Here is a 17,173-nt window from a genome sequence, read left to right as displayed (position 1 = left end):
TCCACACAGTCTGTCTGCAAGCATCACGTGCCTCCGTGGTTGGCTCCGTTGAAAGCAAGTCTTTGTAGAACTCAGTGGCAATAGCTCTAATCTCCTCGGGCTCAGTGGCTAACGATCCGTCCTGCCTCCTAAGCTGGCGTACTCCTGCTCGAGCATGGCGGGTCCGGTGATCTCAAAAAACTCAGTCCACTGAGAGGCCTGGCGATGATAGTAAAACTCGTGTCTCTGCTCCTCTGCCTCTCAAGCCTCCTGACGTGCCTGGCTCAACTGGGACGCCACCCACTCACATGTGGGCTGCTGCTCCTGAAGGCGCTAGAGCGAAGCAAGGCTACGTCTCAAGCGATGCTCCCGCTCTCCTGTCTCTCCCGTGTCAAGGCTGTAGCGTGCAAAAAAGAGCTGAGCTCGATGAGCCCCTGGGCACACTAGCCTGCTGCATCCAGGTCAGAGCTCTGGCTATCCTGCCATATCCTCTCAATGTCCTCAAAAAGACTGGGGTCTGTAAGTATCCTCTCTGGGATCCTCAATTGCAAGCTGGTCTCCCGTGTCCTCTCCTCAAGAGTCAAAATAACTGGCGCATGGTCTGAGAAAGAGGTGCCAGCGAAACTGCCAACGGAGCCACCACGCTCCCCGACACTGTCGCCCACATAGAAGCGATCAATCCGTGATAAATTAGTCCCTCCCTGCTAGCGATCCGACCCAGAAAAACTAACTGTCCTGAGAACGGGAGAAAGCCTCATGCTGCCATGCATTAGTGATCCGCAGTGTCGTACAAAATCGCTCCCAAGCTGCAAGCTCCATGCCGTGCACTGTAACATGACTGCCTCCCACCCTATCGGCCGGGTCCTCAAGCATGTTGAAGTCTCCCCCAACACACCAATGTGCGGCCTCGGGCAATGCATCTGTAACAAGGGTCCACAACTCTGCTCTGGCACTAGCATGATTAGGCGCATAGACATTGAGCACACCAATGTGCTCATCGTGCATCCTCAGAATAGCATACTGCGCTCTACCAGGCACAATGACCCCGCGATCCACAATGGCCTGCCGCCATGCATCCGCAATGACCATACATACTCCTCCCTGCCCTCCCAAGGGGCCAAAACGTGCAGACCAAAAATTATCCCATCTACCAGGCATCACCGAACCATATCTCCGAACCCTGCTCTCACTCAAATGGTGCTCCTGCATCATCAAAATATCAATACTGCCCCCAACCAGGCATCTCTGAAGCTCCTGCCTCAAGCAACCACAATAACGTACATAGTGTGCGCCGCCAAGGCCCTGTGCATTCCATGAGATGATCCTCATGGATGACCTGCTCAGGTGGAGGCTGTGTCAGCCATACGGCGGGCCTTCGCAAGCGGCTTGGATGGAGAGTAATCCCCATCCGAGCGACTACGAATCTGCCCACCCGGTGTGCTGCAAGAGTCTCGGACCAGGCGCCAGTGGCTGTGTCCCATAGCGACTGCCTCCCGCTCGGAGAAAGAATCCTCATGTATGCATACATAGCCAGGGTCTCGCGCTAGGTCTGCCACTATGCGAACCACCAAGTGTCGATTCCTGGAGACATCTGCACCCCCGGTATCAAAGAATTTTGCCAACTCCCAGAGTCGGCCTACCATGTCTGTAATCTCCAAATCGCTCACATGGTGAGAAAACTCAACTGCCTGTGTCTGCAAAATACTAATAGCAAGATCCAGAGTCCACTCCCAGTCACTAGTGCCGCAAGGAGGGAAGGAGACGGCCACCGCTGAATCAAGTGCCTCCTCCCCTCGGGCTGGAAGTATCACCACATGAACTCTGATAGGTGCTGGCTCATGGGGGGCCTCCGCTCCAAATAGCCGTGTAAAAGAGTAGTGAAAGCCTCCGAGCGCTGTCTAGTATCGAGACTACTCAGCCGACTGCGGGATAGAGGATATCCGTGAAGCACGAATCGGCATGGTAGGTCTCCTCTACGGTACTCGAGCAAGGTCGGTGCTCAGTGCCCGCCGGACTGCAGGTGAGCGCCAGGGCACTGCCAGTGCCTCCCAGGGAGCTGAGGCGAGCGGAGGGGGAGGAGGGGGTGGGAGAAGGGGGTGGGGAAGGAGACGCTGAAAATGCGGGAGCCGAAACGGGAGGAGGCGAGGGTGGAAGCGAGGCGGGAGGGGGGGGACGGGGGAGGGGGAGGGGGGAGTGGAGGTGAAGGTGAAGGTGAAGGTGAAGGTGAAGGGGGGGGGCGCTGGCATCTCCTGATCCTCAGTCTTGCGCTGGGATCTCCTCCTGGAGGGGAGCAAAGCTGTTCCTCACTGGAACCCAATGATGTTGAGGCTGTGTCTGCTGCTGCGTCAGTCTCGGGGAATGCTGCTGTGGCTGTCTCCCTCTACGGCGCCCCTATTCAGGCTGCCAATCAGGGGTCTCTGTGGGCTGAGCAGGTGTCCCAGAGGCTGCCTGCCGAGCCGCCTCTGTGGACGGGCCATCGGAGGTCTGCTGCTGCGGTGGAGGTCGGGGTCTCCTGCGAGGGCAGGCTTTGGCCAGGTGGCCGACCTGCCTGCATATAAAACACTGGTTCGGGAGCCCCGAAGACTCCACTCTCTGATCGATCCATCCCCCCCATCCTAGGTAACTGAATGACCTTCGGAAGGGAGGAGATGTCAGGAACCAAAACTCTGACCAAGGACAGGCCCGCTGCTCTAGCCACCACTGAAGGTGTTGTGGGGCCAGTCTCAAGCACCGAGCCCACCAATGATCCTATCCTGGAGAGGAGCGGAAGGTACTCGCGGCGAAGTCCAGGAAAGCAAACTGTGACATGGAATAGGCGCTCTCCCTGTTCGCCCGCTGCTGCTGGGTCGAAACCATGCTGCCAATGTCTGAAGAAGGCCGGAGCGTCCCTCATGTCAAGGGGACTCATGGCTAGGACCTGGGCCCCGCTCTGGGCTGTCTCAAACTCAATCTGGTAATGGCCGCGGCCCAGTAACTGAACGTCAGGATCTTGCCCACATCTGCAAGAAGGCGGGCGTGGAGAAGATCCCGGATCTCCCCTTTGCTGGGGCGGGTGCCAACTATACGGCAGATGGTGAAATGTGCCTGGAGGCATTCCACCTCTGCGGCGAGGTTCGCTTCCTCTTCTGGCGAAAGAGAAAGCCTAATGGGGGTATCCACAGGGGCGGGCGAGGGGGCTGCGAAAGAGTCTCTCTAAGGTGGGACGAGAAGGGCCTCCATCACAGTCTGAAGCTGAGTCGAGGGCGAAGCGAGAAGGGAGGGGGGGGGCGCGGTGCGGGGAGGGAAAGACCGAAAGCGAGGGGGGTGTTGAAATATACAAGTGAATAGGGTGTGTGCGGGAACAAGCCCTTGGTTAGAGGCTGTAAAAGAGGATGTGTAAATGTGAAAGAACCTATGAAAAGGTGAGAAGAATCTACTGGGAGAGAATAAAGGGTAGCATGAGAAGATTTAGGAAGTGTGGAGATATTCTGGGAGATATTCTGGGAAAAGTGAAGAGGTAGAGAGAATCAAGCAAAAGAGGTGGAGTGAATCAAGGAGAAATCAGTGGGATTAGATGCTTTGATGTAAACTCTATAAATTGAGACATTGGCCTAATGAGAATTTGCTGGTTTTTTATTATCCATGCCTACATTAAGCTATTTGCTAATTACTCACTAATTACGTCTTAATTACTCACTAATTACGTCTTAATTATTTACTAATCACTTGTTAATGATGTTGATTCTAGTATTTGATCCACCATAGCTCATCACATTGCTCTAATTTCAACATGGTATCAGAGCCATGCCTAGAATCCATCATTTTGTGAGCTCATTATCTTGCTAATTATTTTGCTAATTAGGATTAGTAAATCATCTCTAGACACCCTTGCTCTGGAAAGTTCTGATAAGTCTAAGAACTCGGTTTTAAGAAAATTATAATTTTTCCTCTTTTTTAACTCACCTCTGTACCCCCAGCTGGTGGAGGAGCTCTAGCTCCTTGCACACATCACATTAGGCCAAACCCTTCTAGTCGTAGGTAACTAACATCCTTGTGCTCCAGCCAGTTGAATCCACGCAGCAAACCGCCGCCTACAGCTCCCGATTTTCGCACATTTACAGGCGCCGTTTTTTTTAAAGGAAAATTGACATCTTGTCTTGCTCATCAGCTACAGTGGGTCTAATTCCTCTTAGTCCCGGGGGTTTTCAAGCATGCTCTACAAGCTGGTGAAGACAGAATTCAATTTGATCAAGTCTACAGTGAGATCCAAGCTCTTCATCAAATCTGCAGGTGACTTTGGTAAAACAGAAATTAAGCTTTCAATATTTGGTCAAATCTTGTGTTTCTTGGCTTAATCCTCTACTAGACTCATTGCTATTGATGGCTTTAAAAGCATTTGAGCTCATTTGAAGTCTAAGGCACCAGATCTGGACTCCCCGCATACTCTGTTTTCTGCACACAAAACAGTGGATTAATTTGCTAATCAGTGATTAATCAATGCTAATCACTATATTTTGGTGCAATTGAGGGTTCAAATTAACCATTAGGTATCTGATACAAATCCCTATAACTTCAGATTGCAATTCGGAGTAGGTTTGATACTCCAACCATTCCGTAGAAATTGGTTACCCTTGATTTAATGTAATTTATGGTGATTTTATGCTGATAAATTTATTGTAATCATCTCTTAAACACTAGATTGAGTTGTAAAAGGGTAGACACTGCCCTTGAATCTTGAAATTAGATCAAGAGGTAAGATCTCCTTCACATCATCATGAGTACAGCACAAGAAATAGCAAAATTTAATGGGGAGCAGTTTTACACATGGCACACAAAAACCATGTATTTGCTCATGAGGGAGGCACTAGCTGTACTTCTGAAGAGTGTGGACAAAAGAGAATATGAAAACATTGTAGCAACACTAAAGAATGTACCTGAATTGAAGCTACACGAGATAGAAGCAGCTCTACTAGAGCAAGAGAGCAGAGGCAAAGAGAAGAAATGCTTCGACTCAACAGCAGGAGAAGAAAAAGCAATCTTCACCCGAGGAGGATTCTCTCGAGGACGAGAACGAGGACGAGGAAGAGGCAGAGTAGGAGAAAGGACCTTCACTTGCAACAACTGTGGAAAGCCAGGTCACATGGCAAGAGACTGCTACAGCAAACCCAGTGGAGAAGGAACGACATCGGCAAACTTCATGGAGGCTCCAAAGAAAGTGGAGGCGAATCATCTTTTCTAAGAGAGAGAGAGAGAGAGACCCCACAACCCAATGTAACCTGCCCCAACAAAGTAAAACCACCTCTGAGCCACCGATGATGTAGGCCACGTGGTAGATAGATGTATGTGTGAGCACTTTAGTCAACGTTGCACGCAACTATAGTAAGCCTTGGACACATAGAGAAAGAGAGTGTCAAGGACTATGAGTTTAGGGACTTGAGGCACTGGTCGCAGGCTATCAAGTAAGAGAGAAACTTGGTATAGGGTCCAGGTGTGCTAAGATAACTTGAGGGGAGGTGTGCTAGACACTAGTCGCAGACTATCAAGTAAGAGGGAAACTTGATATAGGGTCTAGGTGTGCTAGAGAGTATTCACTTGAGGGGAGGTGTTGAAATATACAAGTGAATAGGGTGTGTGCGGGAACAAGCCCTTGGTTAGAGGCTGTAAAAAAGGATGTGTAAATGTGAAAGAACCTGTGAAAAGGTGAAAAGAATCTACTGGGAGAGAATAAAGGGTAGCATGAGAAGATTTAGGAAGTGTGGAGATATTCTGGGAAAAGTGAAGAGGTGAGAATCAAGCAAAAGAGGTGAGAATCAAGCAAAAGAGGTGGAGTGAATCAAGGAGAAATCAGTGGGATTAGATGCTTTGATGTAAACTCTATAAATTGAGGCATTGGCCTAATGAGAATTTGCTGGTTTTTTATTATCCATGCCTACATTAAGCTATTTGCTAATTACTCACTAATTACATCTTAATTATTTACTAATCACTTGTTAATGATGTTGATTCTAGTATTTGATCCACCATAGCTCATCACATTGCTCTAATTTCAATAGGGGGAAGGGGCGGATGACAGAGGGAGGGGAGGCGAGGGGGAGCGGGGAGGGAGCGGGAGCGGAAGGACGCTAGAGGGGGGCGGGGCGGGCACGAAGGGGGGGGGGGAGGGGAGGGGGGCGGGGAAAGAGCGGGGGCAGGTGGGCAGGCGGGCAGACGGGCGCGAAGGGGCAAGCGGGCACAAAAGGGACAGGCGGGCGCGAAGGGGCAAGCGGGCACAAAAGGGGAGGCGGGCGGGCAGGGGACGGGACGCGGACGGGGGCGAAAGGGGGGGGGGCAGACGGATGCGGAAGGGGACGGGGGGGCAGACGGGTGCGAAAGGGGGGCGGGCACGGCAAGGGGAGGGGGATGACGGCGCGAGCAAGCGGGACGAAGGAGCGGGCGGGGGGGGAGGCGAGAGCTTCAGCGAACGCGCGAGAGGTACATCCGTCAGAAGAAGTAATCTTCACTCTCACAGACCATGCAAAAGTCTATGCTAATGAACATACAAAAACAAGCAATATATGCAAATGCATTTTCTTACAATACATAGATCGTGAGAAGCTCCAATGGAAGAGAGAGTAATCAGCCTTCTTGTTGATATAGAGCTGGACAATGGCTGCAACTTTGTACTTGATCCTAAGATGAAGGGAAAAGAGACTTTATAAAGCTTAAATTGGAGTAATAAGAGAGGTGAAACCTCATTTACAAACTTGCTGCAATAATGGACAGCATGGGAAAAGGTGGAAGATGGAGTAGTTACATCATGTGGAAGCGTTGATGGAGAGGTAGGGGTTGTACCCAAGTGGTGTGGGGACTGATTTACAACAAGGGAGTTGTGTGTAGATTGAGAGGAAAAGAGTTGTATTTATAGGAAAAGAGAGCTTCAAGGCTTAAGAGGGAAAGTAAGGCTGAAAAGGACGTGTGTCCAGCCACATGTTAGAAGGTGGGACAAGAGTTGGGACACTTGTCCATTCTTCTAGAACTTTCTGTGGTGAGGTTGTGGTGAGGTGTCAATTGCCAAAAAATAGAAACCTCCAAATTTAACAAGCGCAATTAGGATGCAAAAATTACTAAATATAGTAAGTGATTCCTAAATTTTAGGAAATCTCTATTTTTTAGTGTTAGCCTTCTTAGGACAAACCGAGGTCCCTATTTTTTAGGACCCGGCCCTAGATTTCAGGGACACCCAATATGGGAGTCAAATGAAAGCTCTTTCTGTCCACATTCACAAAATAGCAATGGTTTTTCAATCTAATGCATCTAACTCATGTAAAATGAAAATCAAGCAATCACTCTAACATAGACTTTAATTGGTCATGCTGCCATCTTATCGATTGTAGCTGTCTGTTCTGGCGGATCTAGCCCACACTCCCAGGCATCAATCCTTTCTGTGTGCGAGCTTGACCTTGGTATGCTTGAGTTTCGGCCATAGGCGCCCAATCAGGTCATATAGGTGGAAGTGTGCACTATCCATATTCTAGCCACTGCGTGGACCCACCATGACCTATGGCCACTCACCAATAGCCAGCTCCTATGCACGAATCTATCCAAATGAATGGATTTTCTTGCCTATCTAAATTCAGAGGAAAACATGAAAAACAGAGAAGAAAGCATAATTATTACAAAGGATACAAAGAATTCTTTCTCTCATTTTGTGTTGAGAATTCTCTCATTTTGTGTTGAGTCATGACAGCCCTCTGGCTTTCATTCAGCTATCCTCAGCTGAAAAGCTTCTTCGTATGGTTGAAGAATCCTTGGATAAGATTGCATGAACTTTTCATCTACTCATTTTGCATCCGTTGAGGGTAGATCTTTGAATTTCAGTAAAAACTTCCGAGTCACAAGGCCACTTCTGGTGGTCTGGTCCTTGTGAAGCAATATCTGTTCTGGTTCTAGCACCTGTTCAGTTTCTTCCACCAAAGGTGAATCTTCAATGATGGGTTCTTTTGATTCTGGTCCAACATAAGGCTTCAGCGAACTTACATGAAAAGCATTATGTATCTTCCAATGAGGTGGAAGATCAAGCATGTAAGATACTTCATTGATCTTATCAATAACTTTGTTCTGAAAAACAATCTTTGTACTTTTCCAAAAGCTTTATTTGCTCTTGGTTTTGAACATTCATATTTTCTTTTCTATTATGAAAATCATTCACATAAATCAAACAACATTGTGCACAATCTTTAATGGCTCGAGAGACTTGCATATGGCTTACCATTGGTATGGTGTCTCTGCTTACTCCAGCTTGGATTTCGTACTTCTTGCCTCTATGCTTGAATTCCACCTTCTTTTTCTCGGAGTAGAGAGCTGAATCTACCCTGTGATTCCAAGGCATGTCGAGAATCACATCAAAACCATCAAGATCGGCGATGCAAAAGGTATCTTGATCACTATAGCCTTGTAGCTGGAATTTCAGCTTGCTGATGTAAGGTACAACTGTCTTCTCTGCATCTCCATCATCAAGATGAACAGCTTGGTGCAGTTCCAATGGAGTATCCATATCTACATTCCTTAGGCCAAGCTCTTTTGCTAATTGCCAAGAGATAAAGTTCTCATTGGCTGCAGGGTCTATCAAGAAAAGAGCTTGCTTTCCTTGCATTTGATCCCAAGCCTTCAATAGTTGGCGCATCTCTGGGGTGTGGGTTGTGTTCCCCACCACATCTCCTATCGCATTGATTGTGACTTGTGGTATGGAGTTGTTGGAGGGTTTGTTTTGTCCTTTGTTGGGACAGTGTTTGGAGATGGGGCTGTCCACGCTTGAAGCACTTCCCTTCTACTGAATCCAAGTACTTTAGGATTGAGTTCAGTTACAATCAACCTGAGAGTGAAGAAGAAGTAATCTTCACTCTCACAAACCATGCAAAAGTATATGCTAATGAACATACAAAAACAAGCAAGTATGCAAATGCATTTTCTTACAATACATAGATAGTGAGAAGCCCAAATGGGAGAGAGAGTAATCAGGCTTCTTGTTGATGTAGAGCTGTACAATGGCTGCAACTTTGTACTTGATCCTAAGATGAAGGGAAAAGAGACTTTATAAAGCTGAAATTGGAGTAATAAGAGAGATGAAACCTCATTTACAGACTTGCTACAATAATGGATAGCATGGGAAAAGGTGAAGATGGAGTAGTTACATCATGTGGAACAAGGGCGGTTTGATGACAGCAATTATGGGAGGATCTTGGGCCTAAGGCCAGTCGGAAAAAAATAACAAAAAAAGGGAACTGTATTTGAACCCTCAGGCACACTAAAGACCAGAATGGCATGCCGCCTTGATATCATTAGGGGTTTTGGGAGGTCTTTTAGGGGCCTTTCATGTGTATAGAGAGAAATGGTCTCCACCAATACAAATCAAGCCTCTGAACTATCCATAGATGCTACAGTTTGAACCTTGTATGTACATTAGGGGCTTTGGGAGGTCTTCCAGGGCCTTTTATGTGTATACAGAGAAATGGTCTCCATCAATAGAAACCCAGCCTCTGAACTATCCTTACATGCTACGGTTTGAACCTTGTATGTAAATGTCACCAAACCTGGGTGTTACCATTGGGGCTAGAGTCCATTAGCCCATTTTTTAGGGCAACTCTGACATATAGTCCCTTTTCCAAAGGAAAACAGGCTATGTAGACTTTGATCTGTCTGATGGAACTAGAGTCCACTAGCCCATTTTTTGGGCAACTCTAACAGAGTCATTTTTTTTCAATTGAAAATAGGCTATGTAGACTTTTAATCTGTCCAGTGGGGGCATGATGGGGAGACTATAACCCCATCCCAACCCCAACCTGCTGCCCACCCAAATTATCTTCAAACCCTCCATCAGAGCAGGATGCCTTATGCAGCCCTCTTCTCGCTTCAGCATGTCTGTCTTCCAGTAACAGACGGAATCAAGCACATGACGAGGATGTCGGGCAATAGTAGACATGACGGGGGGGTATTTTTAGCAGCGTGCCAACATAGTCACCAGAAACGAGAAACGGGAACAGAAACGGTCGATGAATGGAAATGGGAAACAAGTTTTTAGGGGTGGAAAAAACGGCCGTTTCCTGTGACAATATATCACTTGGGAAACGAGAAACAGCCATGGAAACAGATGGGGTCCTGAAACGGAGAAACACGTTTCTAGGGACTAAAACGGCCGTTTCCTGTGACTATGGTGCCCATGCTTGATGTGTGTACCAACATGAGCAACCAAATCCATATGGGCGCCTGAGGTGCAGCCAGCAAGACGGTTGTAAACAAGCATGAAAAGAACAATAGAAAAAGAAACTTGAGCATTTTCTTTTCGATCCTAACTTTCCATTTTTTACTGGGAAAATCTTTTTTGCTAATGTGAAATTAAGCTCAAAATGATGAAACATTACGACAATCTTTTCTCTTTGCTTTGAAAGCCTACCTTTTTGAATAGAGACCAAGAGATTGTGAAGAACTCTGATCCTGCAATTCAGCATTTTGACTGCACTATGGATGCCACTCAAATGAGCTGCCACTGTTTCAAAAGCCACTGCAAGATTTAAAACCTTTCTGTTTCTTCAAAGAAAGCATAATTCTCACTTAATTGAAGCAAGCTTACATTGAGTGGCAGCAGAGCTTCCATCAGAGGGCTTAATATGTGCAACATGATCAACGGTAATTCGCTCTGCCTCTACTGTCTGTCCAACAATTACCAATGTTAAAAAAACCTCATGTATTCATAAGCATAGAAACCTCAAAAAACCAGGTATGAAGCTAAGCTACATACCTCTATTGTATAGCTTGACTTGACAAATATCAGAGATGGCACCCCATCAATGACATGTAACTCTGCAAAAGTTAGCCAATTCTTTGATGTCAAAAACTCGAAAGGTTTTTTATAAAGGAAAAATAAGCTTTCCATCTTACCACTCTCGTATATGGTTATTGGCAAATCTTTTTGTGCATGGTTGATGGCTGGATTCAAAAGCATATACACCGGGCTTTCATTAATGTCCATCAGCTGTGACAAAGACAGTAAGTGCTAGTTAGTACACATCTGCAGTTATTCTGCACTCAGTACTCTCTTAAAACATGTCAAATATGCAACTGAATTCAGTAGTATACTACAGGTAAAATCGAGAGGGAACAGCCCCTCATCTTTTGTTTTGGAGAGCAAGCAGCCAGGACCGAATTCTTCAGAAAGATGGTTGCCCTTAGGGGCACCAAAATATATCTACAAGATGACCCCAAACCATTACAGGTGGAACATCGATGAAATGGCATGGCCAAGGTCATGGAAGCTACGAAAGCAGACAAGTGGACAATATATCGCGATGGCCGGGTGATCATCACAGATAGATGCCCCGCATGATGGCGCGGGGCCTATGAGACATAAGAAGCCTTGGAAAAAACAGTTTGAATGGAACTCTTTGATTAGAAATAGGGGGTTTAAAGAAACACACACAGATAGAGATGTATTCTTTTATACAAAAACTCACCAAAGCTCTGAAAGAGGGCTACTGGATGTTCCCAAGACATGTGTGGTCACCAGCTTGGTCCCTTCACCAGTCTTGACCAGTGTTTCACACACTGATTGGAGCCAAGGTGTGAACGAGGATTTTCCACATAAGAAAGCTGAATCATTTACTGGCAATTTTTTTCCCAGAAGATGGCTACAGAACATGAGCAGCATGTGATTTTAGTCATTAAAGTGGCTTATAAGGTTTACGAGTCACAAGTTCACACATCATTATAGTGTGGCCGGACTTATTAGCTATTTTGGGCCTGCATCCCTGGACAGAGGGAGGCGCCTAGCATAATCTTGACGACCAGCAAGCCGGGAAAAGCATGAAACTTGATATTTTTTGCTATTCAGCCACTTTTAGCAAAAAGGGGAAAAGCACACCTATTTAGGGCCTGGTCGACTTTATAAAAGTAGGGATGGGTTTCTCTTTTGCAGGGATGAGCAAGCACCCCCTTTCCTTGGCGGGCAGCAGCATGCTCCCTCTCCCTTAAGCGTTGACCGTAAGGCAGGGGATCTTCAAGTGTTTTCATCTCTTCTGGGCGGACAGCAGTGCTCTTTCCCTCTCTGGTGCACTGGCCGTACAACAGAAGCAGGCCAACCTGTTTTGATCCTGCTTTCTTTCCCTTGAGCGCTGGCCATACAACATCAGCATGCTCTCTCTTTCCGTGAGCGCAGCAGGGCACCAGAAAGTTCTTGTTTTCCTCTAAGCGCTGGTCGTACAGCAGCCGCCTGGCGTTTTCTCTGTTCTATAGTGTTGGTCGTCCAGCAGAACAGCAGATTTCTCTCTCCTGAATGCTGGTCGTACAGCAGGACAGCACCTTCTCTCTCTTTTCCCGGAGTGGCCACTGTGGTTGGGGCTGTTTCGAGGCTGATTTGTACTGGTTTATGGTGCTGATTGGTACCTATATCTTTGAGCAAGTGTTTGCTAAGCTTTGTGGAAAATCCGGTGTAGGATTGCACCCGCACCTCGGTCTATTGTAACAATTTATTCTTTGAATAAAGAAGTTCCTAAGGGGGGCCAGCCGTTCCGGCTCAATGTTGTGTTCTTTTGGTGATTTTTTATGGTTCTTCCATTGTGTTTTCATGCTCTGTCTGGTATATTTGAAGTGTTGGTCTACCGTTCCGGATCCCCAGTTAGTTACAGTGGTATTATAGCTTCGGCTTTCTCGGAAGCCGAGGCTTCCTTCCAATATTGAGAAAGAGAAAAGATCAGATGTGGGGACTACACTGACCAACAACTTTGCTATTGAGCTTATAAAAGCAATCATGTGTCCAGAGCATGAGCAGAAGACAACTTGGCATAAGGATTTATGGATTCACATAATTTATGGATTTATGGAGTTGGTTTTACATGCTCGTGTTCAGCACTCGTTCCATATGGACTATTCTGGATTATAAATCAATTTTCTTTTTGAGCGAGTTATACGGAGCTATATCTCAAGGAATCTTAGTGTATGCTCAGGAGATATTTCTTTTGGCTTCATGACGAACCTGGCAAAGAAAAGCTAAGTATACTTTGAGTTTTACCAAGTTGATGCTTTTTGCCGATATTTGGAATTTTGTACATGTTAAACTCCCTTGCATCAAATTTTTTTCAAGCGAGTTATACGGAGCTATATCTCAAGGAATCTTATGTGTATGCTGAGGAGATATTTCTTTTGGCTTCATGACAAACCTGGCAAAGAAAAGCTAAGTATACTTTGAGTTTTACCAAGTTGATGCTTTTTGCTGATATTTGGAATTTTGTACATGTTAAACTCCCTTGCTGTTGCAAGTGGAGAGTGTTTCTCATGTCTATCTTGAGATGTGTTTCAGGAAAGTTATTTTTCTGAAAGGCATTTTCTTTGCAAACCATTCTGGTTTTGGAAAAGGCTTCTCTATGGTTTTGATGAATAGTTTATGGTTTTGGTCTTGTGTACTAGAGGCTCCTTGTAGTATGGAATGCTAGAATTGTCACCTATATAAGGATCTCATATGCGAAGTATTCTAGTGGTATGGGACGCTAGAATGTGTCGCATATGCGGTTACAAAACTATGAATTATTTATCAATAACATACACTAGCTGCTTCTAGACTATGAGTTGTTTCGAAGCCAACATGGCAGGTATTCTACGTGTATATGATTGGTCAAAGATATGCAAGGCTGTCCTAGACAACATTGTGTCAATTGAGCTTCCCTGGTTTGTGTGAACATGTGCTTGTTTTGGCGGCTTTGAAGAGAAGGATTTCTAACATCGATCATGCCATGGCACATCCCTTTTGCATGTATGTGGATGGATCCCCAGGAAGGACTCCGGTGTGAGCCCACTGACATGTCAACAGGAGTTTATGTCTTTTGCGAATATGTGGATGGATCCCCAAGGACGCTGGTGTGAGCCTACTGACATGGCAAGATTACATGTGTGACTTATAAAGCCTAACATGACAGAACATGTGTAGCTTATGAAGCCTGACATGACAGAACATGCAGCAGAATTATGCGTAGATGAAGGATCCTGTCACACAAAGTCTCACACCGCCATCTTTATCCTAAGTTTCGTGAGTCTTTAGCAATCCACTTTATCACTTCACAATTTGAGAGAGAGAGAGAGAGAGAGAGAGAGAGATCTGTACACCTTATTGGGTCCCAAATTACCCACTGAAGGGCCCCCATCTATTGCTAGGGGTATTTGCTTTATTATCTTTGAAGAGAAGGAATGTATGACTGACTTGGGACTGTAGATAAGCTAAACACAAGACCTTTGAAATATAGGAATATGGCACAGTGGAAAGAGATAGCAAGACAAAGCATAATACACAATGCAATAGATACACAATGGAGAGAATTTAAAATTCTGATTATGCAAAAGAGGTACAAGTGATGGTGCTCCCCACCCGTGCGCTCTAAAGTAGAGCTTAGATGGCGATCTAGACAGACTCTCGATGGAGTATATACGAAGTGTAGAAGGAGATGGATACTCACAAGCATTGGATGCCTTAGCTCATGGCAACCATGTCCATATATAGTACTATAGGTAGTGTGGTAGACACATATACAACGGGCACTACATAGACACGGTCACCGCCCGTGTATCAAGAACGTGGCCCACCGACCACCTCCCACTAATGATGGACCTGGTATCCGAGAAAATATTCTAGGAAATATTCCTCATACCGTCGCATCTGGGGCTCCCGCCCCTGAACCCCCACCAGAGGGGCTGCTAACTCCCCTAGGACCCCCCAGCCGGGGTGATGCCCTGGACCCCAGCTAACACTCATATCCCTGACCATCTCCTAACCATCATCAATGGTCACAATAATGACCCCATCGGCATCTAAGCCGGGGTTCCCACTGAAGACATATGCACCATGGCTACTACTCATAATGGGGTCCTAACAAATGTACATTATACATCAAAGTGAGATACATACTGAGAGGCGGGCATTGAGTATATACTAACATGAAAGACCAAAAGTCGGCTGAACTGTACCCAGCTGTAGAAGCCGACCGATCTCAATGCCAATGCACTCTTCCAATGGAATGAAGGAAGGCTGCAAACTCAGGCTGAGAGAAGGGCTGCTTTGGGACTGTTCTAGACTGAGTCTATGCACTATGAATGAATGAACAATGATGTGTTTACCTTCACCAAGATAGCTGTAGCAAACGGGATGATGTGAAAAATGCACTCTGCAACCAAAGGCGACTCCACCTCCACTCTTTGAAGTCTGCCCTCATCCTCGATCTCATAGTAGAGGCATCTACCATCCTCAGTGCAAGCTCTGACAGCAATCAGGATCTCCAACTGTGTAAAGGCTCCCATCCACCGTGGGGCCACTGGCTCGAGAGGCGTGAACCACTCCTCTGTGAGTGCCTCCTGAATGTCATCCCTCATAATCAGCCCCCCTCTGAAGTGACTCAGCCTCTCCACCTGGATCTCCTCTGGGAGGCTGCAGAAGGCCTGCCAGTCTCCAAAACTACGTGCTGGGCTTGCCGCCAATGGTCCCCAGGCTAGACGAGGCCGAGAACCCAACATATGACCCTGCTCTGTGCGAACCGCTGGGCTCCAGATGAGCGGCTGTCTGGCCCGCTCCTCATCACAAGGAGGTCTCTAAGAGAGTCCCGGTCTCAGCAACTCCCAAGCTCGCAGGATGCTCAAGGGAAATCTGTCCTCCCATCCTCTACTGAGGCCTGTCCTCCTCATCTCTATGAAGATCCATCGTATCTCTGGTGCCCAAGTGCCCCCTGCTGGGGGAGCCCGAGCCTGCAGCCGTTGCAAAAGAAGCTCTTTCCAAGGCTCAGCGCCTGGAAGCAGCCCCCGAACAATAAGCTTCCCCAATAAGGCTCTACTCTGATCAACTGGATCTATAATGCCCAAGCCCCCCTGGGCCAGCGGAAGTGTAATAACTGTCCAAGCGACCTTAGCCCGGGCTGGCTGACCATCCCGCCCAGACCAAAGAAAGTTCCTGATCAGCCTCTGTACCTAACTGAGGTCTGTTTGGAAACTTGTGAATCCTCACAATCCTGTTCTAAGTAGCTCTTGATGTCTTGGTACAACTCACCAGCAAGACGTGATGTACCACATGGTCGCTAAAAGCACCTGATTTGCCACCACCACCCTCCCAGCCAAGGATAGCCGAGCTATACTCCAATACAAAAGCTTCTTCCGAATGCTCAGAAGAAGCGGGGCAATCTGCTGCTCAGGTGACAAATCTAGTCCAATCTGGCATCCCAAATACCGCACTGTTGTGCCAGGAGGAATCCATCTAAAACCCGGGTCTGGGCTCCATGCCGGAGTGGGAGCGCTACTGATCCAAAAGGCCACTGTCTTACGCCAATTGATCAATGCTCCCGAAGCTGCACTAAAAACCTAAAGCGACTGCTCTGCCCTCTGAAGATTGACCTCCTGGCCATGCAAAAATAAACCCGTGTCATCAGCAAACTCAGCATCGAGCAGGTCCCCCCCCCGGACTGGGAGCTGGAGTCCTCTCAAACCAACCTCCTCTGCCGTCAGATACATGCTCATAGCCTCAGCAAAGAAGAGAAAAAGAAACGGGGCGAGAGGACACCCCTGACAGACTGATCTGGTCAACTCAAAACTCGGCCCTCGTCCTCCTGCCATCAGCACCACCTGGCTACGAGCTGTGGAATATAGAGCCGCCACTCCCCGAATCCAAACTGGCTCAAAGCCCAAGCGAAGCATAGTGCCCTCTAAGAAACTCCAATCGACTCAATCGTATGCCTTCTCAAAATCGAGAAGCATCACGACGAGGTCCTCACCGAGAAATCTAGCTCGGGCCGTCGCCTCCCAGAAGGTGAAAATGTTGTCAAGGATACTACGCTCCTTGACGAATCCTGTCTGGGTAGCATGAATCAACTCCCCCAGGAAGGGCTAGATCCTCAAACTCAAGGCCTTTGCCAAGACCTTGTAGACAGTATTGAGGATCGTAATAGGTCTCCAATGCTGAATATCATCTGATACTCCCTCCCCCTTGGGGATAAGAAAGATCAAGCCCTCTGAAAAGCTCTATGGCATCGCCCCAGTGTCCAAAACATACTGAAAGCCCCTGCGGAGGCCTGGCCCCAAAAGGTCCCAATAGCGCATAAAAAAGGCAGGCGTCAATCCGTCCTCCCCAGCAACTATGGCGCGGAAGGACCCTCAAGGCCTCAGCAAGCTCAACCTCTGAAAGAGGCTCACCCAGAACTGTACGCATACGATCTGTGAC

At 47.2% G+C, this 17,173-nt stretch overlaps 1 protein-coding gene across 1 annotated transcript in view; it reads right to left on the bottom strand.

Moving 5' to 3' along the window:
• The window catches only part of LOC147623064 (COP9 signalosome complex subunit 6-like), a 42,929-nt gene that overhangs the window by 5,719 nt on the left and 20,037 nt on the right, over positions 1-17,173 (bottom strand). Inside the window, exons 3-6 of the mRNA XM_086821103.1 lie at positions 10,873-10,966; positions 10,733-10,794; positions 10,565-10,643; positions 10,388-10,480 (exon numbers count right to left, since the gene is read on the bottom strand). Coding sequence (XP_086677229.1) covers positions 10,388-10,480; positions 10,565-10,643; positions 10,733-10,794; positions 10,873-10,966 — 328 coding nt within the window. The remainder of the gene's footprint in view (positions 1-10,387; positions 10,481-10,564; positions 10,644-10,732; positions 10,795-10,872; positions 10,967-17,173) is intronic.

The sequence above is a fragment of the Cibotium barometz genome, chromosome 27 (genome assembly GCF_041138505.1).
Source record: "Cibotium barometz isolate CiBa-2024 chromosome 27, ASM4113850v1, whole genome shotgun sequence".
Taxonomy (NCBI): Eukaryota; Viridiplantae; Streptophyta; class Polypodiopsida; order Cyatheales; family Cibotiaceae; genus Cibotium; species Cibotium barometz.
Note: the sequence above shows the minus strand (reverse complement) of the source record. Positions and strands in the feature narration are given on the sequence as shown.